The sequence below is a fragment of the Micrasema longulum genome, unplaced genomic scaffold (genome assembly GCF_059751315.1).
Source record: "Micrasema longulum isolate JH-2025_06_02 unplaced genomic scaffold, ASM5975131v1 h1tg000381l, whole genome shotgun sequence".
Lineage (NCBI taxonomy): Eukaryota > Metazoa > Arthropoda > Insecta > Trichoptera > Brachycentridae > Micrasema > Micrasema longulum.
In genome coordinates this window covers 198,991-226,890 of record NW_028277582.1, presented here as the reverse complement: position 1 = coordinate 226,890, position 27,900 = coordinate 198,991, and the positions used below count along the sequence as shown (strand labels likewise).

The window sequence follows — 27,900 nt, the reverse complement described above, 5'->3', positions numbered from 1 at the left end:
AAAAAAATATATGTTTTATCTAATGTTTTCTTTAAGGGCGCGATTTTGAAAGGACGGCATTTCAAAATGGCGAAATCGTATTTTTTTACATTTATCATTTTAGTAATAAGTTATGAATATTTTAGTTTTATTAATGGTCAATTATAACCGTTTGTTTTCTTTGAAATTAAAGTTAATTGAGTTTTATGAATTAAAATCATATTTTTTTAAGGATTAATTTAAAAAACAATACTCCACAAAAAATATTTTTCTAACCACCATTGTAATATGTGTGTAAAATATTTTAAATATGTAGTTTCTTCTTAAGTATAAATAATTGCTCGTAACTAAATATGTTTTTACAAAAATATTTATAATATTTTTTGTCAATAATAAGTTCTACATTTTTTTATTGGCGTATTTCAAGATAATTTTACTTACACTTATTGGAACACAAGCCCCAATTCCTTTGAGTTAAAATTCTATATTGAGTTGGAATTTAAAATGTTTTTTTTTTCGAAAAATTAGCGATCAAAAACGATTTTATTAAAGCTTGTAGCTTGGCATAACTTTTGGAGTTGGGTTCTGTGGGTCAAAAACCAGAAAAAAGAATCGGCGATGGTTTTTTACACGAGAGTTTGAAAAAATCGTAAATCACACGGGAAGCGTATTTTTGGCTTCCGGGGGCACGAGGGGCAGCGCGCTGGGTTCGGCGGGGGCCTGCGCGGGGGCGGCGGCGCGCGTCAGGCGGCGCAGGCGCTTCTTGTCCCGCTCGCGCTGGAAGTACAGGCGCAGGTAGTAGCACGGGAACACCACGCACTGGCCGCCGGCCTCCTCCGCGTCGATGTACACCCCGCGCACCATGACCGAGTTTGCGCAGTTCAGCAGCATGAGCAGCGCCAGGCAGCCCGCGTGGGTGATCCAGTTGCTGAGCATCGGGTTTTCTGCACAAAAACACATCGTATCACAAGGGCTTACATCATCAGAAGAACGACGAAAGAGAGGCGACTCGGTACAAACATATCAGACCAGAAACCCTAGAGCAATGGCTAGATATTATTAAAGCATAATACTCTCCAATAGCACGATTATTTGCCTCTTAAACATAGTTTCACTGACGTGAAATATGTCGATCTTCAAATGGGTAATGTTCAGTCGCCTGACTTCTTTCTATCGGCATGACCAGAGGCAAATTAGTTTTAGAAGCCGTCGGAGATATCCATCCGAAACATGCAAATTGATTCTCTCCTCCAAAATTGCCAAGTTCCCGATATAACCTCTAATCAGCCCCAAAACATTGGTTGAGCGTAAACCAATCCCTTCTAAGTTGCAAACTGCTGGGTCTCCATCATGTCCAATATAAATGCAGTGAGATAAAGTCACGGATAACTACCATACTCCCTCATGTAGAGATACTTCAATTATTTTGTATGGCCTAGCCTTGTGTAGACTCCATATTGCCGAGGCGCTCTCATGCCTGCTCCGAAACAACGAGTTAAGGATTCTGAGTGATGTGATTCATCATAAGTATTACGAAAGAACCCAGATTTTCAGGGAACCACTAGCTAAACCTGAGGGTGTGTGAGCACTAGCCCCCTACCTGAATATTCCAAAACTCTAAAGACCTGGCCTTGGAGGTTTGGCAATGGACATGATAAAACTCGCCCTCCACTCAGCAGTCCGGCTCTTTAAAGATCTAGGTTTGGAGGCCGAGTATTAACTTACGGGGAGACCGGTCACAATAGATCTTCACAAGTTGCAGTGGCGTCAGGAGCTTATTAAGCACCCAACCATAAAATCAATCTGTATCAGGACTTTAAGGAGTTGCCAAAAGAAATTAGGGATGCTTGGTCCATAGCATCGTTTCGTGGGATGGCGATGACTTTTGTTAAAAATAAACATCCATATGAGTTTCATCGGAAAGCATCTGGATTTTATAACAATGTTTTGTTTTTTAAATTATTTAAAAATATTATATTGTTTATTAGTTAAGGTATAACTAGATGTTCAAATTTTATTTGAACAACTATCTAAAATAAATACAATACAATACAAACCCCATCATTAAGAATAAAAAAATAAGAGATTATTAACTTAACAATTCAACTCTTTGCCAACGGATTTTAAAAATTATTAATGGAAAATTAAAGCGCTGACAGAATCAAGAGCCCAGTAATTAAAAAAAAGTTTCAGAGGTTATGTTTCAGTTACGTGAAAAGGAAATTTTTGTCTTAATTTTGCAATTTTATAATGTTTACAAATACTAACTTATGCACCCTAATTTTTCAAGTCCAAATTGATACATATACTCATATACACACCCTCACCCACCCTTTCACACCCTCACCCACCCTTTCACACCCTCATACACACAAACAGAGCCACCCTCACCCACCCTCTCTCTCTCACACACAAATTTTTATTCTATACCTACTTGATTATCTATAATGTATTTTAATGGATATTTTTGTGGACAGCTTTAGATACATCGACATATTACACTGTAAAAAATATATATAACAGAACAGATCTGTTAAATACATTTTAAATGTATCTCCTAACTTATAACTTATAATTTTATCTTTTAGTTTCAACTTTTTTTTAATTTAAATTTTAACTTTTAATTTAAATTTTGAATTGAAATTTTAACTTTTAATTTAAATTTGTAATTTTAATCTGAACTTTTAATTTCAACTCTTAATTTTTACTTATTCATATGTATATTTACTACCTGCATCTAATTAATTATTGTTGGTTGTGAATTTTTACTAAGAAATATAAATGTTCATGGAAGCAGAGAGAGAGGGGAGGAAAGTATAGTTGGAGCTATACAATGTCTTCTCCCTTTATGTACTTTTTATTTAATATTTATATTTTTATTTGGATGTATTTTTTTAGAATTTAATTATTTTTTCCCATCGCCTCCTGCATTCATAATAAATTAATAATAATTTTGTAATTGGTTTAACTTTTTTTATTGTTCTTTTGCACCTTGTACTTATATAAAGACTGTATAATTTCCTTAATAAATAAAGTTAATTTAATTTAAAAAATAAGTCAATATTTACCAAAAAGTACAAAACCACGTAGATTAATTACTTAACAGGAGAATCATAGAATATAATTATACTCTTAGATCAAGACTACTGAAAAATGGACAAAACAGCACCGACAACCCTGGCTAAGGCGGCGCTATATGTCTCCAGCTAGAGGGAGGGACAAACCTGGGATGAAGTAAATGTCGAGCAGCATCCACACGCTGCGCCACACGTTGATGGTTGCCACGAAGCTGAGCAGCAGGAACAGGTCAGCCAGCAGAAGGCGGCGTGCAGCCTGAAGGTGAGTGCAGGCGCGGCGAGCCAGAGGCTGTAGCAGGAACGTCACCACTGCCAGACCGTACCCCACAACCTGCGCAGTAACAACACATTACAAAACGTTTTTTTAATATTATTTTTGCATTTTGCGAGAGGTAACTCTTGTTTAGTAAATAACAGCAACTATCGATATAATTCCTGGCCGATTACCTTTCTTTCCCACCTTTCTCTTGATTCATTCTTATGGTACCTACCTTACATCAAGAAATTCAAGATAAGAAGATTTGTATTTGAAACAAAACACACCACATTTTTGACATAACATCACATTGCATAAAAATTGTTGAGTCGTCGCGCGTTGTTCTATAGTTATCATAAATAGTTAAATATATCATAGTGCATTTCATCACCCAGTGCCCGAAATTGAAGAACATTCATATCATATCAAAGGTAGGTGTCCATTCCATGTTCCTACTCTTTATTCAATTACTCCCAACCTCTTACAAAACTAATTGAAATTCGTTTTTATATTACAGTCCGCCTTTTCGTTAACAACTTTTGCTGTAAGGACCATTCTATATGCGTCATCTAACTTCAAAATACGATTGATGCACTTAACATCAATAGTTTTCTTAAAAACATTAAAAAATAAATATTGTTTCAATATTAAGATATATTATTTTCACGAATGCGCGAATATTCACGATTCGGAGAATTACGTTTTTTTTTTAAAATTCGCTCTATCTTTTAATATTAATGATTTTAGTTCAATGAAATAGAATTTTAGAAACTAATAGCTCTCGCGATTTCTAGAAAAACTATCATAATATATTATAATAGTATGGTAAATTTATCATCGAAAAAAAATACTAAAAATATTATTTTTTGCATTGGTATATATTTATACAGTAGATTTTATTTTACTAGTATTTAGTTAATTTTTTTTATTTTTTATTTATTAGTTTTTCCTTGTACGCTAAGCAAATTTAATGTGAAGCACTGCGAAAGGGCGCGACGTACAGCTTTGAATTTAGAGTAAGCGGCATATAAACAGTTAGTCCCTTTTACTCGGGTGTTTTACACGGCAATGTTTATCGATAATTTTTAGAAAAGTATTTCAAATTAGCTTAGTATTTTAATTATACTTCAGAGTTTTTTGTTTGTAAAACGAAGACTGACATAGCCAAACTTGTAATTTTGACAATGACAATAACTAAAACTGTCACACAACCGATACAGAACAACAATATTAAAAAAACAGACATTGATTTTGTAAGTAGTGTAAGTGGGAACATTAGGTTTAATTCAAAAAAAATAATCTAAAGATATCATTATCATCAGTAACGCTACAGCCCCTTGTGAACCCTGACATCCTTTATAATCTGTCTCCGTTCCTCCCTGCACCCTGCGGCTCTTCTCCAGTTCGTCAGGCCAATTGCTCTAATGTTTCTTCCCACATTATCCAGCTATCTTAATTTTAGTCTGCCTCTGCTTCGTCTGCCTTCCAAAGTGGTGTAAAGAATCTTTTTTGGAGTACATTTTTATGACTGGTGCAATTTTGGATTTCGCCATACAGTGCCTCTAATTCATGATTAAACTGTCTCCTCCACACTCTGTTTTGGTTGACAGCATCAAATATCTTCCATTATATTTTTATTTCAAATACTAATACCATGTTTTCATCTCTTTTGGTCATAATCCAGCTTTCGGCAACATACGCAAGGACCGGTCTGAGGAGAGTTTTGTAAATAATGGTCTTAGTTTTTCTAGTGAGGAATTTGGATCCCAGATGTTTAAACAAGCCATAATTAAATATGTTTGCTGCCGATAGCCGTGCTCTAATCTCGGAACTAAAATTGTTATCATTAGTTATTTCAGTACCTGAATATTTAAAGGAGTTGACATTGTCTATGTGGTGTGACCCAACGTCAATTGCCTATTGTGCATAGTTTATTTGTGACTTTCTCACTAACATATATTTAGTCTTAGATGTATTTATTTTAAGACCCACGTCACTTGCAGCCATCTCTAGCTTTAAGAAATCATCTTTTAATCCCAGAATAGTTCTGGAAATTAAGTCTAGGTCATTTGCATAGGCTAATATCTTGGTGGTCTTTCTAAAAGAAGTTTCTGTTGTTTACACTCCTGCATTGAAAAATATTTTTTCTAGAGCAATATTAAACAGGCACGCCAGTGCATTACATTGCCTTAGACTGTTGTACGTCTGGAATGGATCTGATTTGCTGTTTTGGACTTTCACCAAGCATTGTGTTTTGGACATTGTAATAAGTCGTATCAGCTTTTTAGAAATGCCCGATTCGCTTCGACCTCTTGATACTGTCACATGCCGCTTTAAAGTCAATAAACACGTGGCTGGTCTCAACATTATATTTCAGCATGTTTTCCAGTATGATTTTCAATGTGAATATTTGGTCAGTTGTTGATCTATCTGGTTTGAATCCACTCTGGTATTAAATTTTTAACGTTTGAGAGAAATCTTCTAAATAGGAATCCAGCAAAGACTTTATAAGCTGTGTCTAGCGGTGTCATGTCTCTATAGTTATCACAGTTCAAAAGGAGATGCCATGGCATCTCCTTTTTTGTGCAGGGGGCATATAACACCAAAAATATATACAATTGAAAAAAATCAATCTTAATTATTTGTAACTCGAAAAAAATATTCTTTGTTAACAAATAACAACAGGGATAGAGAATACCTTTAATAAGGGAATATGGAAGTCTAAGCATTTACAGGGCTTATGACCTGTCATTGGCTAGTTTAATTGGCCACTTTACACACTGTGTAACATTTACAATTTCGCCTTTAAACATCCATATTTCTTCAATTATTCCATTTGTTGATTTAAGTGAAGTTAAAAAGCTGAAACCTTTATTGCTGTGAAGAAATTCGTCTAACTGAATTGTTTCAAATACTAGGCAACGCTTGAAAACAATTTTTTAATTTTTAAACTTCTTCTTGGACCAGTTGGTTTCATTACAATATTTGAGTTTGTCCAAATGTTCGTAGACAAAAGACTGGATTTCACCCCCTCGGGAATCATTAAGATTGACAAATAACAACAGGGATGGAGAATACCTTAAATAAGGGAATATGGAAGTCTAGGCATTTACAGGGCTTTTCCAGTCCTTTGTTTACGAGCATTTGGACAAACTCAAATATTGTAATATTCTATGTTTTTTTTTATCCCAAGGGCAACAAAAATTCCATTTAAATATTTTTTAGGAATTGAAGACCCATTCTTTAAATAATACTTTGAAAAACATATTTAAAAAATCTATAAAATATTAAAAATTCTTATACCCTTAAAATACAAAGGGTAACATACAAATTATTTTTTTTTTATAATGCGTTGAAGAAATGATTACTTTAAAAAAAACAGGCTTCTTTTCTAATAGCCAGTACAGCCTGCTTTTTTTATTACAGAAAACTCATTCATTTCACATTTTTATTTTAGATGAAAAGTGTCTGTAACTGTAATTTCTTCTCGTGTTTAATGTTACTTTTTTAAACGTTCCGTTGAATATAAAAATCGGTCTTAAAAAACACGGCCATTATTTTTGATTAAGTAGACATTCGGGTACTATTTTTATAATTTGATAATCTTGTTTACAGATATTCTCGAAGCACTTAATTTATAACGGGCACCACGTGCTATTTGACGACATAATACTATTATTAAACCTTACTTGTTAAAATATGGAATCGTTAGATCTATTTATTGGTGCCAAACAATGATAACCTGTCACATTTATACACTACACTTTAGAGTTGAATAAATCCGAACGATAGATATTGTTTGTCTTTCGTAGTTTGGCTACGCGGAACGAATGGATGATAAAGGAATATTAAAGCTAGTATGCAAGTAAGTGTGATTTAAAACGTAGGATGAGAAAGTTCAAAGAAGACTTGTCATGATCGGATCGAATTTGGACATGATAAAAGTCCACATAATCGAAAAATATGACAGACGAATAAGCTGCTGACGTTCCAACTACTATGCCCTAATGACGTAAAAGGTGTTTTTTACCTTCGGCTACAAAATTATGATTTAAAAAAATATTTTAATGTCCCGGACCTGCGCTTTAAGCGTTAGACTGTTACGTTCATGTAACAGATGATCAAAATATAATGATAATGAAAATTAGTGAAATAACACCATGAACAGGGATTTTAAAAAAAAAGTACCTAATAAATTATATTAATCCTTAGCTTGTGATGACAAAGTACATTGTTTTCCTGAAATTACAAATTTAAAAAGTTGAAATTAAATTTATTCCTTTATTTAATCAATTTGTAAAGCGCCATTGAGGTATTATATTACAAAAATGGCGCTATATAAGTTATCCATATTAATAATTAAACTACAATAAATTTCAACAATATTTTGAGTTTGTCCAAATTTTTGTAGACAAGAACTGGATTCAACTCCCTGGGGAGCTGTTTATATTAACATATTATTACATAACATTATTACAAAACATATATTATTATATTAACTATATTACCTTCTCTTGAATGTTCTTCATTTCTGTTGTAATATGTTAATTAAACAGCTCCCCAGGGAGTTAAATCCAGTTCTTGTCTACAAAAATTTTGACAAACTCAAAATATTGTTGATAAATTACCTGGTCCATGAAGAAGTATAGAAATTGAAAAAATAACATTTTCAGGCGTTGCCTAGTATGCAGGTGAAATAATTTAATTAGATGAATCTCACTCGCATGAATAAAGCTTTCAGCTCTTTAACTTCACAAACATCAACAGATGAAAGAATTGAAGGAATATAGATGTTCAAATAAAGGTAGAATGGTGAATGTTACACAGTGTGTAAAGTGGCCACTTAAACCAGCCATTGACAGGTCATAAGCCCTGTAGATGCCTTGACTTCTATATTACCTTCTCTTGAATGTTCTTCATCTCTGTTGTAATATGTTAACAATAAATTTCCTTTAAAATCATGAATTTAAAGTAGGTGTTGTAAGCGAATGTCTTGGCCCATACTGACCTTTGATTGAGTTAAAATGAGTTAAAAACTGAAAAATTCTAACGTTTGCCGATGACAATCTGACAAGACAATTACTGTGTTGTTTACAGTTAGATAACGACATTTTTTTGTTCTATCAACTCACTTATAAATTGTACATAAATGGAAGATTTCAGCCGGTCCATCCGCCATAGCACAGTGGGTGTTATAATGTTCAATCTGGCATGCAATTTTTAGTCCGGGGGTTACAACTATGATTTGAGTTGAGATATGTTAAGATTAATGGCAAATCCTTCCCGTGAAGTCATGTTTAGCGGTGTAATTGGCGACGAAGGCTGCACACTCCAAGTTGCTTTTGTGAGCCAATCACCGCGAGCCAATGTCGCTTGGAGTGTGCGCGGAAATATGATGGATACGAGGGAATTATTAGCGGCACAATGCGGATTGGTCTGATTCAATCATAAAGATATTCGGCAACTCTCGACTGTTCCGAGATCGCTACTAGCAAATTGATACGCTAAAAGAAAATATGTCTACGCAACATGCAAAAAATTAACAACTCTAATCAAAATATTCTAATAGCTTCCAAAATATAAAGCTAAGTATAAAAATATATGAATAATAAAATAGATGGGCGCATATAATCATGAGAAAATATATTATAATTAATCATTTTAATACGAAGTCAATCAAATATCTTAATTTAGTTTTACTAATTATTTTATATTATAAACTTTAGGGGGAAATGCTTAAAAACTTGCGACATAACGCCTTCATTCAATGAGGAACTTCAGCTCTACGGGAAATTAGATACAATAATTCGATGGATCAGTTCTATACAGAGATAACTAGATATAGCTTGTTTTGGTAATGGCTGACCAAAGTACTGACAGACCTTAATTGATTTGTAACAAATAATTATTTACATCACCTTAAGTGTAGTACATATGAATATATTTATGTAAAATATGTATATCGGCCTCGTGGTGTAATGGCCAGCGCGTTAGCCTGCCATGCAAGAGGTCTGGGGTTCGATTCCCGACATGGCTGATGTGAAATATTTATTTAAAATGGTGTTTTCACACTAGAATATTTCATAGTCCCTGGACTGGTACCTGAAGCGTAAAACTGATCATCTTACCTGCATGTAACAAAAATGATCAAGATACGCTGCGATTGGTGTACCAATGCAGTGCCTTATGCACCATTAGGTGCGGAAAGGGAACGATGATAATGATAAAAATATGTATGCAATAGTTACTAGTTATAGGATTAAAGGTGTTATACAAATTATCACAGAGTTTAAATTAGTCACGACGCAGAGAGATTGTAAAGTTAATTTATTTCCATATGAAAACATTTATCTTTTGTGAGAAAATCAATATTTTTTAAGAGTTGCACCTTTGTAGAATTGAAAAGGGTTATTTTTTTAATACAATGAATAGTATAACTTAACATATCTTTTTTTTTTAGTTATCCCTCTATGGAACTGAGCCATCTAATTGTTTTCTTGCGCGCGGTAAAAATTGGAGTATTTAATTGTACCGCAGTTTCCTGAAAATGTACGCAAAAAATAATAAAAAACATTTTGATAAAAACGAACTACTTTGACCGACGTCACTGGTTCATATGAATCAACTAATGATAAACGAGTTATGGAAAATTTCTGGTTTGCTCACCGTGAATGGACCAATAGGCAGAACTGATCGAAAATAAGCGGAAGAGAACCTCTGACGCGGAGTTACTTCAGAAATGCAAAACTTTAAAAAATCGTAGCGCTGATAATACAATATATAAAAATTGAAAAAAAAAATATTTTGGCTTAGTTTAATAGTCAAATAACAAAAATTTAAAAAAAACCACTGAACTTCCTCATAGCTAGGTGCTGAGTCTTTTCGTTTGGCTTTTTCAACTTTCGTGTAGGTACATTATTAAGACCAATTAATTACAATTGTTTAGTATTATTGTATACTTTAATGTGATTTGTATAATTTTCAGAACAATAGGACAAAATGTGGGACAAAATTCTTTGGGATTGCTTTTTTTAGAAATGGGAGAAAATTTTGCAAAATCGTAGAAAGTTCGAGAAATTTCAACATTGCAATATGTTGCCAAGAATCACGCTCTGATTTCTATTTCAATATGCAATATACTCAAATAGACATATCTTTTAAACAGATTATAAATTAGTTTTAGCCGAACATAAAAAACGCGCATTTTGTTCAGGTTAAACGACTGAATATAATGGTGTGAAACAATTAATTTGATTGATTTAATAATAATAAAACATTTCAATAAAAGTAATGTGATGTTAGTTACACCTTTTTGTCTACAGTAATTGTGCCCTCAAAAAGTAAATAAAATAATTTATGAAAAAAAAAAAAAAAAAAAGTAGCATGGGGCGCATATTAAAAAATGAACTACGATTGAAGTCATACAAAATACAAAAAGTGCGAGATTTAACGCCTGCACAAAAGGCAGTTCACCTAGCAAGGCCAAAGGTGTTAAAACACTTGCAAATGTGCATTGAAAAAAAAAACGTGCATCAATTATGTTATTATATTAATCAATAAAAAAAATGTATTATTGCAATATGGTCATGAGGAAGAATGACAATATCTGACATAAGCCCTCCATATAATTTTTCAAACTCACAGTGCAAGAGGCAGTGAAAGCAGTATAGTTAAATTTAATTAAAATCGTGGCTAACGAAATAAATTTTTTTAAAGAGTAACTCGTTTATTGTCAAAAAAATATTTTTTAGTATGAGAGAAACCGATTAGGAGACCCACGGTCTTTAAAACGGTTTTCGGGTATGTAGAGGAAGCGATTTCATTGATGCCGGATGATGACATAAATAATGTTAAGAATTACCACTTGATCAGGCACTCGCGGGTCACCAAATGTGACGGTCACCGGGCTGAAAAGGAATTGACAACTTACCGCAGAGCCCCAAGCGCTCCACACCTTGTCGTTAGGGTAGAGGTAAAAGTCCAGCATGTCCCACGCCCCTCGCCAGACGAAGACCACGAGGGACCCCACCACGACTACGGAGAATATGCAGTCCAACACGAACAGCACTGGCTCTCGGGTACTCTGGAACCAGATTTAAATATGGTATATTATTTTGCAGTACAACAGGCTTCGAGTGCTGAATTACAGTACAGAATACTCATCATCAAACCCTAATCTGACCTTAATCACCTGACGGTACACAAGACACTGTTTTGTTAAAATAGGTGCCGTCTATTTCGATCATATGTAACAGGAAGGTAAGGTGAAAAATCTTACGCTTCAAGCTACTAAAAGCAATATATTGCCGTGTAATCCACCGTAAACTAAACTATATTTCTGAAAATAAAGAAGTTTTTCTATGCTTAAAGTATATGAATCGTGCATTTTGCTAATGACAGCATACGGACAAGAAACCATGTCTGTAACACAAACATGTAGCCAGAAATACCTAGGACTAACTCGAGGAAAAACGATTTTTTCTTTAGAGCATATCATTATTATAATACTGTTCTCTCCGGTCACGTAGACATTTTTTATCTCTCCTATATGAAATATAGAAGATTCTTTAAAGAAAATACGCTTGTTTATATATGTATGTTCATTATTATATTTTTTATCTTTTACATTATTTATATAGAACTATATATTTTTCTTTTGTATTCTTTACATTTTAAAAATATTTATTTACTTTATTTTTATTACTGTATATATACATACGTGTATTTTAATTTGTTTTTGTATTTTATTTGCAACTTTTAAGTGTCTAATATTTATCAACTTTTATATTGCTTTTATTTTATACCTATAATGTACTTAATCAATAGCTTACATCATTATGGAAAATTTATATTGACTGTTTTCACAATTTTAGTTTATATGTATTCTTATTTCTGTATGCAATATATGTAAAACAGTTTTTTCCCCCCAATAAATAAATTGAATTGCACGCAACGATCCATTAAAAGACAGATGCTCGGTGTGTGTCTAGAAGGCATAATAGGGAATGAAGACATAAGGCGCCGGACCGGAGTCGTAAATATCGTGGATCGTGCAGCAAAATTGAAATGGCAGTGGGCAGGACACTTAGCGAGACAAGATATTGCAGGTAAGAAAGACCCAGAGTAATAAAGTGGAGACCATAGGCAAACAGAAGAAATGTTAGAAGGCCACAGAAAAGATGGGTCGATGACACTGCCTCGATAGCCGCCAAAACATGGATGACGAAAGCGGATGATGGGAAACCACCGTAGAAGTGAATATTTTTTGTTTACCATCCCAGGAATCGAACCCGAGACATGGTAGGCGAAAACGTCAATCACTGCACTATAAGGCGGACTTATCTCCACTCAATTTGTTTCAGGATTTTTTACCGGAGAATACGCTATTGAGTCGAAAACACTCGTTCAGGATTCTGGTTCTATTTCACACACATAACTATGTTTTTCATCCGCCTGAACACAGACACTCAGGCGTGATAAAAATACTTTTGATTTTTGCGATCTTACCGGGAACCAAACTGGGAACCCTCCGCGTGGGAGGCCAGTTTACTAGACTTAACAATGTATTATTTTGCATTTGGCTGAGAATGTATACGTTTGTAGTGCATAAAAATATAATAAATTTTTATTCAATTGAAATGTAAATTAATGGGTACTATAATATGTACAAGCTTGCAATGTTAGCATTGATACATATAATGGAAGGAAGCTTTTCAATAATTTATGGGTTAGGGGAAAAAACAAGATTAGACACCAAAGATTTTTGAGTGAATTAAAGAAAACATTTTTTTAAAATGATGCCCGTTTTTTTAGGATTGCGGTTAGTTTTAAATTTACTAAATCTAAAAATACATGAATGTTTTAATTGATATATTTTACACTTTTTTCTATTTCTTTGTTTATTCTCTATGTATTAGTTTATTGTATTTAATTGTATTCTTTGTAATGCTGGCAAGAGCACCTGTCTTTTTTTGGAAAGACTTAGCTAAAATGTACATGTTTTGTACACATTTAGTAATATTGAAATTGAAAATTCAGAAAATATAATATATGATTTTAGTGGTACTGAAAACCTACAATAATTTTAAAACGTTTAAAAGAGATACGTTTTGAGGCCTTGAATTATAGAATATGTATGTGTTGATTTTAGTTTTAATTTCTCTACTTCAAAAATAATATATACTACACATAGTGCCTATTTACCTTACAAAAAATAGGTTATTTGTGGAAATAAACATTTGAAACATTAAGAAAACGAAAAAAGAAATTAAAGTTAGCATGAACGCCGCACTTAGTAAATCGTGTACATAAAAAAGGTAGAACAAGAAAAAAAAAGTACAAGTATATATTTAAAAATACACATAGGTAGATTAAACAAAAAAAAGTTAAAAATATAACTGTACAATTTTATTTCTTTTTAGAGCTAAAAATAACAATCCAATTAAATATATAAATATGTATTCATAAACGTTCAAAAGGTAGTAAAAAATAAACATATACAGCAAGATAAAATGAATAATAAATAAAATGTATATATTTATAGGTAGACAGAAATATTTTGTGTCATGTTAAAAAATAACACCTCAAAAAATGTACGTACAAAAAAAGTAGAAAAAAAAAAGAGAAAGTAAAATAAAAATAAAAATGTACAGTAAATATATATTATAGGTAGGTATATAACAATAGCCCGAAAAATGTAAATCACCGTTCACCATCTTTGAAATAATTAAATAGAGTTAATTTATATAAACTAAAATTAATGCTAAAAATATCAGCTACGTGAGAATAATTATTGCCAAGTGCATGGAATCGATTTAAAACAGCATAAGAGTCTATTTAATATATTAATTAAAGATCCGTTCTCCGATTCATTAATTTATTTTCTTGTGTTTAATACAAACTGCACCGAGCGTTGAAATTTCAATGAATAAAATGAATCTTTATAATTATATTTTAATCTTTGTATAAACAAGTAACGCTAAGACATTATTGTTGCTCTATGTAATTTTTTTTACGAAAGTGTCTTTTACTTTCATTTTTTCATATTCTTTAGTTTAGTTTTAAATATTTTATGTATTATGCATATAAAAATAAGATTTTTGAAAGTCACATTAGTTTCTTTGTTGACGTCGCTCTGTACGCAACTTCCGATTTAAATTCAACTATGGCGTATTGTGTTATTTTAAAGTGTAGAAATGCTGCTGGGATCAAAAAGAAACAGGATGGGATCACATTTTATGTGTATGTAGCAAATGCACGTGTTAGTAATCAATGCATTACATTTATTTTTCCACCTATAATATTGACAAAGGAAACAAAATGGACATTTTGTTAATGTTGTCAGGGTAGTAAATTTTTTTACGCTACTTTTTATAAATAAGAACATTGGTTTTAATTGACTTAGTGGAACTTTAGCTTATTTTTTGCTCATCTAATGAGAGAACTAACGAAAACTGTACCTCTCGGAATTAACAATGTCGTGGTGGACATTTGACCGAAATTGCTTTTTTGAAATATAATTATCTTACATTTGTGTTATGGTCATATTTTTCGCGATCTGGCAACAATACACGGCAACTTTATGCATGCGCGTGGCGAAAGTGGGGCAAAGTGGGGGGATTTTTGAACATGTAATCAAATATGATTCTACGCTCTCCTTCTGGACTATTCTTAATTCTATGGTGGAACGTTATATTTTATATTCTATGGATTGCTAGTAGTTTGTTATTGTTCCAAAAAATAAAAACCGTTTTTTTAACGGAATACAACCATAGATTAATTCCAACATATTAAAAGTTGTAAATAAAATAACCTGGCAAAAAAAAATATGTCGTTTTTTACTTTTGGTGCTTCTATTTAAATTTGCGAAACAAACGGACGCAGTTTATGTTAATAATTAATACAATAAAATAAATATAAGTAAAAAATAACAATAATTGTGTGAATATTACATTCTTAAAAAAAAAATGCAATTTAATGTCAGCGGTATTTTAAAACGTATGAGAGAATTTACTTCATTCTCTCGAACTCTCATTTCTAAAATAATTATTCTCTATAAAGTGTTCATTTTCACGTCATTTGAACTTAACGAAAAGCAAAACATATTTTATTTGAACCAGCTACTGAAAGCAAAATATAAATATGCACCGCTTATTTTTTTTTCTAATGAAAAATATTAAAAATCACAAGTTAGTTTCTTAGCCAAAAGAACGGAAACTCCTAGTTGTAGGCAATTTGAGTATCACTAGTGCTGACCCTGAAAATGTACGATTTTCAGTACACGTGTTAATTAGTATTGTTAATTCCACTCACGTTCAATAGTACACAAAATAAACACTTTTATTCCAAGAATTAAATAAAGGTAATATTTCTTATCTTAAGTACAATATTATTAATAATTAATTATAATAAAATACAATAATTATCACATCATTGGGTATATTTCGAATATGAGGTAGACTGAGAAAACATATTTTTGATTCAAAATAAAATAAACAATGTTTTGAGTATGTTGTTGCAACAGAGAAGTTGCAACAAATTAAGATCTTAATAACTCCTTAGGAAGGAAATTCAGCCTATTTGCAAACATTTAAACATACCCAAAACATTGTTGAATTAAGTAACTGGTATAAGAAGAAGTATATAAATTGGAAAATTGTTTTTAGGTGTTGCCTAGTAGGTGAATCGATCCAGCGAGATGAATTTTGCCCGCATGATAAAGGTTTCAGCTCCTTTACTTAACAAAAGTCAAAAGATGTAAGAGTTGAGGAAATGCAGATATTTAAACATAGGCGGGTGGTGAATATTACACAGTGTGTAAAATGGCCACTTCAACCAGCCCATGACAAGTCATAAGCCCTGTAAATACCCAGACTTCCATATTTCTTTCTCAAAAGCGTTTTTCTTCTCCATCGCAACAAATTTAGATTAAAATGAAATAACTTTTACAGTATCGTAACTCCAAAATTTAAAACACACATTAGAAAGAACAGGTAATGTAAATAAATTAAATTATTAATTAATATATAAAATAAAACAAATTAATAATAAATTAAATAAATAAGTAAACATGGAATTTTATTTTGATAAAGAGTGTAAAGTAATAAATAAGCTTGTAAGCTTTATACGAATTAGACATTTGCAAACCGTGCACATTTTTATTGTTAAATTAATTATTTATAAATATAAGTAAGCAGTTATTGGCTAATCCTATATTATTGTCCTTTATTTTTATTTGGAGTTGAAATTACATTTGTTTTTAAAAAGACTTACTTTATAATTCATAATTAGCGATAATTTTACACATTGATGTAATTTTTTTATGGATTAAATTGGCATTAGCTTTGTGGAAAAACATTTTTAGACCATTTGAGTTTATTTTAAAGCACTACTAGATTCAGAAAGCTAATATCTTTCCATCTACAGAAACTAATCATAAATGAAAAATCTTTCATTTTATAGATAAACTTATGATAATTTTTAAGTGCTAAATAAAGGAGTATTTATTTATTTTAATGATAAAACATAAGAACGAATTCGCATAATAAAAAAGGTAAATTTAAGCTTACCTAATGACAGTGTTTATTTGTAAAGAAAACTGTGTTTTATGGAATACTGAAATTATATAAAACTTCGCATGCGTCTAACTTGTTGAGAAGGTACTGAAGGTATTTCACTCACATGACACAGAAAAAGTTGTTTTTTTTTAAAGATTCACATTCTTTCCTATTTTTTAATATTATACATTTTTCTTAAGATTTATTTTTATAACTGGCTTTATTTTATGTTTATCAATGTTAATGCGTTTAAATTTATATTAATAATACAATGTGATTTCACCAAAAAACAAAATATTTTTTAAAAAGACACAATTTTTCATTTATTATTTTGTTTTGCAAAAGAGAACAAAAACGCTTTTGAGAAGGAAATATGGAAGTCTAGGCATTTACAGGGCTTGTTACCTGTTGTTGGCTGGTTTAAGTGGCCAGTTTATACACTGTGTAACATTCACCATCCTGTCCATATTTGAACATCTATATGTTTATAAATTCACCTGGTCCATGAAGAAGTATAGAAATGGAAAAAATAACATTTTCAGGCGTTGCCTAGTATGTAGGTGAAATAATTCAATTACACGAATTATATGAAAATGGATGTTTAAATATGGGCAGAATAATAAATTTTACATTTTTTTGTGTAAAGTGACCACTTAAACCAACTAATGTCAGGTAATAAGCCCTGTAGATGCCTAGACTTCTATATTACCTTCTCTAAAATGTTCTTCATCTCTGTTGTAATATTTTAATATTAACAGCTCGCCTGGGAGTTGAATTCAGTCCTTGTCTACAAAAACTTGGACAAACTCAAAATATTGTTGGTATTTATATTATTTTGCTTTTTTGATAAATTGTATTTTATGGGAGCTAAGACCACTCAAAAACACAAAGAAGCGCCCAGTTATTTCTGCCGTCTTCGGACGGACGGATGGTATACAATTATCATAGTTTTGAAAAACGGAAAAGGTACCAATACAGTAAATTTCACACTAATACTCTTTCGTAAAAAAAAACAGTTCAATTGTGGGGTGCTGATAATGGGAAAGCAAAACATCAATGTAAGTAAGGTTAAATTGTCCAAGGCATTTGCAAGAGAGTGGCAGATAAACAATATTCAAATACCTGTTCATAAAAAAACATATTTCGCCTATTCTCTTAAGGCTGTATGTAGTCTGGTAAAACGAACGCAAAATTAAGAAATCAAACGATTTTGCCATTTCATAACGAATATTTTTTTTGAATCGCGCAATAATAAAAAAATAAAAAAACATAAATTCTATAAAAACAATATTTTTTAAAGGTATTTATTTCTGTTAAAAAATATACTTAAAAACTTTATGTAACTAAAAAATAATTACTTTTAGACCGGCAGATTACGCCATTTCAAATTTAGACTAAACTTTGGTATCTAGGATCTCAATAAAGACTAAGTATTGAACAAAAATTTGGTGTAATAATTAATTTAGAAGATAATAAGTTGAATATGAAAGTGGCCTAAGCCAAATTTTAAGTTTTTGATTTTAAAAAGAAATACAGGCATTTTAAATCACATACATTTTTGTGGCATTTTCTTTTATTTCTACGTAAAATTATGCTTTTGGTAACACTTTGTAAAAATAAAATTTATTGAAATACTTTAGTTGAAAACTTTTTTATAGAATTGTATTCTCTTTTTTTAAAAAAAGAAGATATTTTTAATTTTTTTATTATTGCGCGATTAAAAAAAAAACATTCGTTTTGAAATGGCAAAATCAGATGATTTCTTGATTTTGAGTTTTTTTAATTCGTTTTTTGGGTAGTCTGATAATAAGTAAAGAAATCATACGTTGTTCTCAACTCGGTCCAGGATCAGGAGGATTGGAAGCGTATTATATATACATCAAATTCCTGACACCTCTGAAGACTACTACGCTCAGGTTTGAGCAAAACAATGAAGATAATGTCCCACATCCTTACGCTAAACAAATCAAATTTCATATACGAGGTAACATAAAAAATAAACAATTTAAATTAATCAAATGCCATTTTTTGCATTTTTAAATATTTTATGGTTTATTGCTTCAAATAAATAAACATCGTCTTTAAAGACACGAAATTCATTTATGTAGTACAACCAAAAAGCTTATGAAATACTGAAAAAACCGTTATGTTGTTTACATATTTATCGTTGGAAAATTTCGAGTATATCAAATAATAAGTAAATGAAGCATAGTAAGATTATTTCTAATTAATAATTTCGTCAAATAACTACAGTAATTGGTATTGTTATTGGTTATTAGACGTGATTTTATTTACTTATCACGTATGATAACATAATCCGACCTCATGTGGATAACGGATAAAAATGCTGATAATAATTTCGTAGTTGTTGGTGATTTTAATCTTAGCGACATAAAAAGGGACCAATCTTCGGGTGAAGTGTACCTTATTTATTTATTTTACTGAAACAAACAGTCGACAATGATGTAACAACATAAAAAAGATATGGTTTAAAGACAGATCAGCGAAATTTCTAAATAAAAATTATACATATTAAATTGTGGTACAACAAAAGGGTGTGTTTGTGTGTATTCGTATGAGAAAAAGTGAGAGGTGTGTTTGTGTGGGATTAAGGTTCAGGTATTTGAAAGTGTGAGCATCATTAAATAGCAAGTGGGATCGTATCGCAGCCAGAAAGAATGAGTCTTGATTTATTTTTAAATAAATTAAAGGTTTAATATCGTGTTTAATATATCAATAAACGAAAAAAAAACATTATAGTTGAAACAAGAACGATAGAGGAAAGAGTGTTGTGCATAGTTAGTGCTACAGATTCGCAGATGGAATAAATACTTATTTCTTGTCACGCGAAAGGGGACATTAAGATTAATTTTGGAGAGTAGATTAAAAGAGTCTACTTTATTATTTAATAATTTATCCAAATAGCTTAATTCAGATATAGTGCGTCTATTTTCAAGGGTAAAAAATCCATTTTGTTTAACAGATTGATTAAGTGCAAAGCGTTTTATTGATTTTATAATCTAGGTTTTTAAAAAAAACTTGTCGAACATTTTCAATCCTTTCTATGTTTGTTTTGTATTGTGGGCTCCACACAATGGAAGCAAACTCCAAGTTACTGCGTACAAAAGTATATACCTTATGGCAACATCTTACACGTATTCAGTTAGTGTACGGCTCATTGATCTTATGTCATACATAAATGCGAAACAATATAATCATGTACGCAATTCTAACTTAAGATGTCTGGACCTTGCTCTGGAAAATGTGGAATTAAACATAACACATTTTATGATTCCAATAGTGGCCGAAAATAACCATATTGGAAATAATTAACTTATATATATTGCCACTAAAAGAGATGCAGAACAAACTATTTATTTTTCATAACGCCAATTATACCTCAATCGATAAAGATCTTATAAACATTGATTGACATGACAACTTCTAGGAAATGAATACTGAGCATGCTGTTGACTCTTTCTACCTCCACCTTCATAAAACCATTGAAATTTACATACCTTACAAAATACCAAGAACCACTTAGTTGCCACAATGGTATTTTAATGCTCTTATTAAGGTTATAAGAGAAAAAAAATACCATAAAAAATTTAAAAACTACAACAACATAGCTGACAAACACACTTCAACCTTTTACGACCTCGTCAAAAGCGTTTAAACTGAAAGAAGAGTTTTACAGGTACATACGCAACACAGAAGCAAATATACTCGTTATTAGTGCCCCAAAATGCACCTGGAATTATGTTAAAAGTAAAAGGAAAAACAATTCTATCCCAAAAACAATGCGTCATGGCGGTAAAATGATTGAAGAAGGTATAAACATATGTGAAAAATTCTCCGAATACATTAATTCCACATTTAATAATTATGATCAAATTTATATACCAGATAAAACTTAAGTAGTAAATGACAGTTTATAAATAATGTTGATATTTGCGAAAAAACATTAATTGTACCTTAGTAAACTTGACGTCAGTACAGGTGCTGGACGTGATAAAATTCCTACTATCTTCGTCAAAAATTGCACTAAATCTTTAGCTTTACCACTAACGGTGATGTTATAATGGTCTATTCATAAAAGCGTAGATCTAAGCAATGAGAAGAGGCTTTAATAATGCTTATATACAAGTCAGGGTGCAGAAATGAAATAAATAACTATATGTAGGCCTATTCTTTCAGTATATAGTAAAATGATTGAATCTATTAATTACAATCAGGTTTATCCCGCAATTAAAAATATATAAACATCAATCTTCATGGTTTTTTTCGTAAATATCTGTTTTAACCAATCTAGCGTATTTGATTGACTGCGCTCATAAAAATATGGACAAAAAAATACAGGTTGACGTTCTATACATGGCTTTATTTAAAGCATTCGACAAAGTTTGTCACACGGTTCTCAAAGAAAAATTAAAACTGATTGAATGGTTTAGCTTTTATATAGAAAAAAAGACTTTACGCCGTGGTTGTGGCTGGGTTTGTATCTTTATTTAAATGTGCTCCTTCAGGAGTTTCCCAGCGATCGATTCTAGGTCCTCTTCTTTTTAATGTTTACATAAATTTCATTTTTTACTGCTTTGAATTTGCCTTTTTTTCCAGTACGCCGATGATATGAAAATTTTCAACAAAATTAAAACTTTAGAAGAAATTAACAATCTCTATAAAGACCTTGATAAGGTCGTTAAATACTGCGATGATAACTACCTTTGTTTAAATGTCTCCAAATGCTACCTTTACTAGAAATAAAATTATAAAACCATCCCTTTATTTTATAAATGAATGCAAAATTACCGAAGCAGTATTAGTTGATGAGCATTTGTATATTACCTTGGTGTATATTCAGATAAAAAATGGACATATGAAGAAGACATAGTGAAGACAGTTAGCAAAGCTTACAAACCACTGGGCTTTACAATAAGAGTCTGTAAGCCTTTTAGCAATCCACCGACACTAATAAAAATATATTTTACTTATGCACGCAATATCCTTGAATATTACTCTAAAGTCGTGTCTCCTCAATATTTCAAATATATTTTAAGAATTAAAAAGATTCAAAAACAAACTTTGAAATACTGAAACTATCGGCAAAATTTGCATTTCAATAACTATGAAGAAGCTGCAGTACATCACAAAATCGGTACCTTGTAATCCAGAAGAACCATCTTGATACCGTCTTCCTTTACAAAATAGCAATAACAACTTAGATTGCCCACAACTGCTTGAGAAAATTTAAATTCCTATCCCTCAACGTACAACTCGGCTGCAAGCATTATTGAATTTTTTTATTTGTGCTTAAAATCTTTCCCTAGAAACCTAAATTATTACAACTTTTTTTTTCCTTAAATCGATATATATTTCCTTGCTTTAAACAACTTTAAACAAAATGCTAAAACCTTAATGGCAAATAATAGTTTTAATTTAATCAAAATGTTCCTATTGAATTATTTTTTACCTATTTTATTTTTTGTATGCTTTTATATTATAATTATTTTCTCTTGTTTGAAAAAAGAAAGGAGGGAATGCTGATATGGGGTTACTCTGTATGGATCCACTGACGAAAATAATTTTTAGGACCGAGTAAGCAAAAAACTTTTTCTTTCGCATATTCTTGTTTATTTGTGTTGTAATATTTTTTTTTACAAGTGGAACGATGGATGAATGGAATTATTTGGTTAGGTGGGAAGAAATTGCCTTAATGCAATATGCTCGCCCTTATTAATATATACGTAAATATGTATATTAAGTACTTAAATAATAAATAAATTATACGGAATGGCTTTTCACGGGTCGCTTTTTTTCTTATTTTTTGGCATTTTATTTAGTTATACAGGATGGCCGGAGAAGTGACGTCCAAAGGTAAAATGTTCGTACCTCATCCGAATGTATCCGAATCACCCCCATGTATGTTCCGCGATTTTTCGTAGTTTTCGAGTTATGATTTTTTTAAATGGGGTTTTGAGAATTTTCGAGCGGATTGGTTTTATTTTTTTAAAATTTGTAGAAAGTTTTTTGGGATTTTTACTCATTCTTTATAAATTGTACTTTTACGCATAAAGTAATTACCTTTGTATCATTTACGGAAGTTACAAAAGTTTTTACCTTTTGCGTTTTAACGCAGAATTAAAGTTCGAGCGAGTCAGAAAGAAACTTTCAACTTAAAAATAAAAATCTAAAATGACAATTCCATAGTTTTTAAGTTATTTTAAAAATTGCGCTAGACTCTAAGCCTTTGAAATAATACAAAAAAGAAATAGCACTTCATAGGCTATTATTTTCTGAAATCATCCTTCAAAGATACGGAGCCGGAAAATTCCTAAGGATAATTATGATAGATGGTGTGTAAACAAAAAATAACTGTTAAAGATAAAATGGCGACACGATTAGCGAGTAGTAAACACAAGGTGAGAAAGACTGAGTGATTTTCCACCTCAGTATCTTTGAAGGCTAATTCCAGCGAATAATAGCTCATTACGTGCTACTTTTTTTATATTTAACAAAAGCTTAGAGTCTAGCGCAGTTTTCAAAGTTACTCAGAAACTAAATTAATAACTATAACCGAACTAAATTTATAAATATATATATCTATGTATGTATGTGTATGTAAGGGTGTTTATGTATATGTATATATGTATGAATATATGTGGGTATATGTATGTGTATGTGTACATATATGTATGTATATATGCATGTATATGTGTGCATGTGCGTGTATGTATGTGTGTATGTGTATGAATGTTTATAACGGTGCACACGTGTGTGTGTGTGTATATATGGCAATATATAAATAAACATATATGTTAGTCTGTTTTAGCACGGGTCTTCTCCTACTAGGCATTACTTTATAATATATATTTTTTTTAAATAAAAAAAAAGAAAATAACCGATTTCCTTCGACTAAAAAAAGAAAAGAATTGCATTTTAAGATTTTAATTTTAAGTTAAAAGTTCAAGTCTGACTCGCTCGAACTTAAATTCTCCATTTTAGGTTAAAACTTTTGTAGCTTTCATTAATGTCACAAGGCTGATTACTTTATGCGTGAAAGTACAATTTATAAAGAATGAGTTGCAAAAAAATCCCGTAAAAACCTTTCACAAATCAAAAAATAAAAACCGATCCGGTCGAAAATTTTCAAAAACTCATTAAAAAAATCATAACTCCAAAACTACGCAAAGTCGCAGAACATACGTGAGGGTGATTCGGATACCCCTCAATATGAAACACCTACCCTACATTTTACCTATGAACGTTATTTCTCCGGCCTTCCTGTATATAGAAAACTTTAATTATTAGCCTATAGTTTTGGTTTATTTGTAAATATTGTTTTTTTTGTTATAATAGTTGTCGTTTTCTTTTATTAAATAAATTAAAAAATATAAATACACCGCAAGAGTTTTTAACAAATAGCGGATTTACTATAAACCTTTTTAAATCAGTCACAATATTATTATCTATATGACGTTATAATGTTTTTATAAACAAACAGAAAAACATTGAGGTTATTTCAAATTCCGGGTGGTAAAGTAATTTTGTATACCGAGACCTGATTTAATTTTATTATGAAAATATATTGAGAAATTAAAAAAAAATGTTTGGAAGTAAGTCATTGGAGCATTTTATGTACTAATTATTTTTTTCATTTTTACTTGTAGTGGTAGGTAACATAAAATAAATATAAAATCTGTATTTAACAGAAATTTTTACTTCTACATGAATGTCTCCAATGTGTCCCAAATCTGATCAATGTAATTTGTGTATTGGGTTGGGCATCTCTTTATTTACATTACATTTCTGATTTGACATTAAAAAACTTATTGCACCTGTTATTATTGTTTTTGCTAAAACATACTGGTTAATATAGTTTTTTTAAAAAAATAAAAAAACACAATTCAATGAACTATAATAAACAAAAATTTCAATAAATAAAGGTTAAAAAATAAAATTAATAATTAGTATGTTTACATTTAATCTTAGGAACTTATTTTTACTACCGAATAAAAAAATTAAGATGTTAGAAAGAGTGACAATAATAATTTACAAGTGGTAACATCAAAATTCCAATACAGGGAGTGCTAAAGGTATTTTTTTTTAGATCTTCCTCAATTTTTTACCCATGCCAATATTTCCGAAAAAAAACACTTATCTTCCAATTCCAAATATTATAATGTTTGCTGATTTTGTTAAATAAAAATCGTATAAAATATCAACACTTTTTGTTCGCACAAAACGAATAGTGCAAAATTATTATAAATACCTAATATAGTGAGGTGAATAAATTTTCGATAGGTCGCGTTTAATAAATATGAAAATCTTACCGAAATACGGAATATTGACGGTACATCGAAGTACTCTTTAGGTTTGTCTAAAACGAGCGCGAAGGGGGGCGCCGTGATGTTCCGGAGACAGCGCAAGGCAGCCAGCGCCACCAAGCTCACCACTATGGGGGCTGCGGAGCTCCCGCGCCCCATCAGAATGCCCATGAGGCCCCACGGGCCGCGCCACGAGTTGACGCTCACCACGCCGTACACGTAGGTGTAGAGCCGCGAGCACACGTAGTAGCGCAGGCGGCCCTCGTCCGGGTGCAGGTGGCGCTTGAAGAAGGCCTGCGACAGCATGAGCGCCAGGTGGCCCACCGTGCCGAGGGCGAGCGACAGCGCGTGGCTGAGCACGGGGCAGTCGGGGTACAGCAGCAGGCTGAACAGCTCCCACGTGCCGCGCCAGTAGCCCACCACGGCGGGCGCCAGCAGCGCGCACGAGAACAGCGTGTCCAGCACCGCCAGCAGCGCGCGGTGGAGGCGCGACTCGCCCTCCAGCGCCTCCGCCAGCCCCGCCGTGCTGCCCCTCATGAGGCTCCGCGCGCGGCCATCCCGGGGGCGAGACGCGGGCCGATCAGCGGAGAGTAGCGCGCGCTCCGTCCGATTCTCTCCGTATCATGTTATCGTCATACGCGTCGCGCACGAGCGGGCGGGGTCCGGGACGGAAGCTAGGGGCCGCAGAGCTCGGGGCCGGAGAGCTCGGATAGCTGGGGAGACCGACCGGCCGCCTGCGCCTGACTGACTGCCGCGCGGCCCCCTCGAGAGGAGGTAATTGCGCCAGGCCAGGACTCCGATAATCGGCGGACCTTCACGCCCCCCGCTCCCCTGACGCTGCTCCGCCGTTCCTCTTCGCCCGCCGTACAGTACTCGCACCTGTGCGCGCGATCTCCTCGATCACAAAAGCAAACTAACCACTGACATTCGAAGTATAATGTTGCGAAGAAACGAACGGCAATCCGCTTTTCCTCGGTAGCCACTGCGTTATCTAGTCGCGACGGAAGTCTCTCGGTTTATCCTACATATAAATTAACTCCACGATTATATAAATTATTTTGATACGTAATAGGTTTCGATATAATCTCAACGATAAAATCATTCACTATTCAGGTTTTTATAAGCGCAACAGTCGATTCAGTGACCTGACTGTAGCAGCTAGCGGCACCGACAGACGTCGCACACGACCGACGTCAACTCTCGACGTGACGATCAACGCTGACATGGACAGCACGTGAGTAGAGAGGATTAGGAGAGTACGAGTTCTACTAATTGGCTGTCGGTATCTACAAAGTTCGAGGAGCCGAGAAGCCGAGCGCGGAGAGGTATGAGATTTGGCGCGGGTCCCGCGAGGTCGTCGGACTGACTGACCGCTGACTGGTGCCGGCCTCAGGAGGCCGGAGGTCGGAGGAGCAGCTCCCTCCTCCGCACTACGTGGCCGGGTCTCTCAGACTCCCATCTCCGTACCTACTACAGGGTTATCAGTACGGTCACGTTATTATGTGTTTCTCTATTTACAAGTACAAATGCATCGTGGCTTATATCGCCATTATTGTGTCATTAGAAATATAAATCACAGTATATTGTTATTATTTTATAAGGTAATTCAACGATACATTAAAAAAAAATACAACTCGTCGATATAATTCCACATGAATAAATAAAATAATGCACGAAAAACATTTTTAAATGGTAATAATAAATAAATACCCTTTTAAAAATTTATTGCAATTTTTATTTTAATAAAATCTTTTTTTTTTTAATAATAAAATTGCAATCGATCATCAAACCCCCCGTATAATAAATCATCACCAAAAACATCAAAAGGATGTATTGATTTTAAGATTTGTTTATTCAAACTTAGCATATCAGTAAAAAAAAAATTAAATACATGCTTTCATCAAAATTCACTAATTTATGTAACCTGAAAGATCGACAGATAACCCATATAAAAAAGGTACGCACGATAATATTTTTTCATATTCTGACTGTTGCATGCTCGATATAAACCAAAAGACAATCCAGTAAACTGTAAATAATTCATTTATTAGCTAACAAAACAACATGACTACCTTGCGAACTGTCGTATGGCGCGTATTTATTACAATTTGTGTATGATGAATATGGATATTTTTAATATACGCTTATCAAAATTTAAACAACTTAAACGATTAGAAATAAATTTCTAAATATACGTAGTATCTATATTGACGGAACATTTATCATTTATTACTGTCCGGTCTCTTTTTAATTTAAAAATATTATTCAGTCGATAAACGAGCAATATTAGTATAATTCGGATCCCAGTGAAACATACATACAGAATATTTTTTACTCTTTTTATTTAGTTTTCTGTCGATTTAAAGCAAAAAATTATTAAAATTATTTATTGACAATTCTTGATGAAATTCCATTGTAATAATATAATTACTTATATCATCAAAAAATATTAGTTAATATTAAACTGTCCAAATAGATCTACGTGATGAATAACTGGTGACTACGGCTATAATTCATAATACAATGTTGGATTTATGTACACGTGTAGATAAGAAGATTGAATTATTGCATTATGAAGCTTATTATGATTGCATCTGACAGTAATTTCTTCTCATATCACGAATGATTTATTATTTAAATGTTACCAGCCGATTCTTATATCTACCTCAAACATTTTGTAAATAGGAACGAGCGAGGTAGAGCGTTCT

General features: G+C 32.4%; 1 protein-coding gene across 1 annotated transcript; it reads right to left on the bottom strand.

Moving 5' to 3' along the window:
• Positions 1-489: 489 nt before the first annotated feature.
• On the bottom strand, positions 490-26,561 carry fusl (transmembrane protein fuseless). Its single transcript, XM_088225690.1, has 4 exons — positions 25,199-26,561; positions 11,243-11,395; positions 3,204-3,387; positions 490-923 (listed from the first exon to the last, which is right to left on the bottom strand). The coding sequence occupies exons 1-4, from the start codon at positions 25,727-25,729 to the stop codon at positions 634-636; spliced, it is 1,158 nt and encodes a 385-aa protein (XP_088081816.1). The 5' UTR covers positions 25,730-26,561; the 3' UTR covers positions 490-633.
• Positions 26,562-27,900: the final 1,339 nt, after the last annotated feature.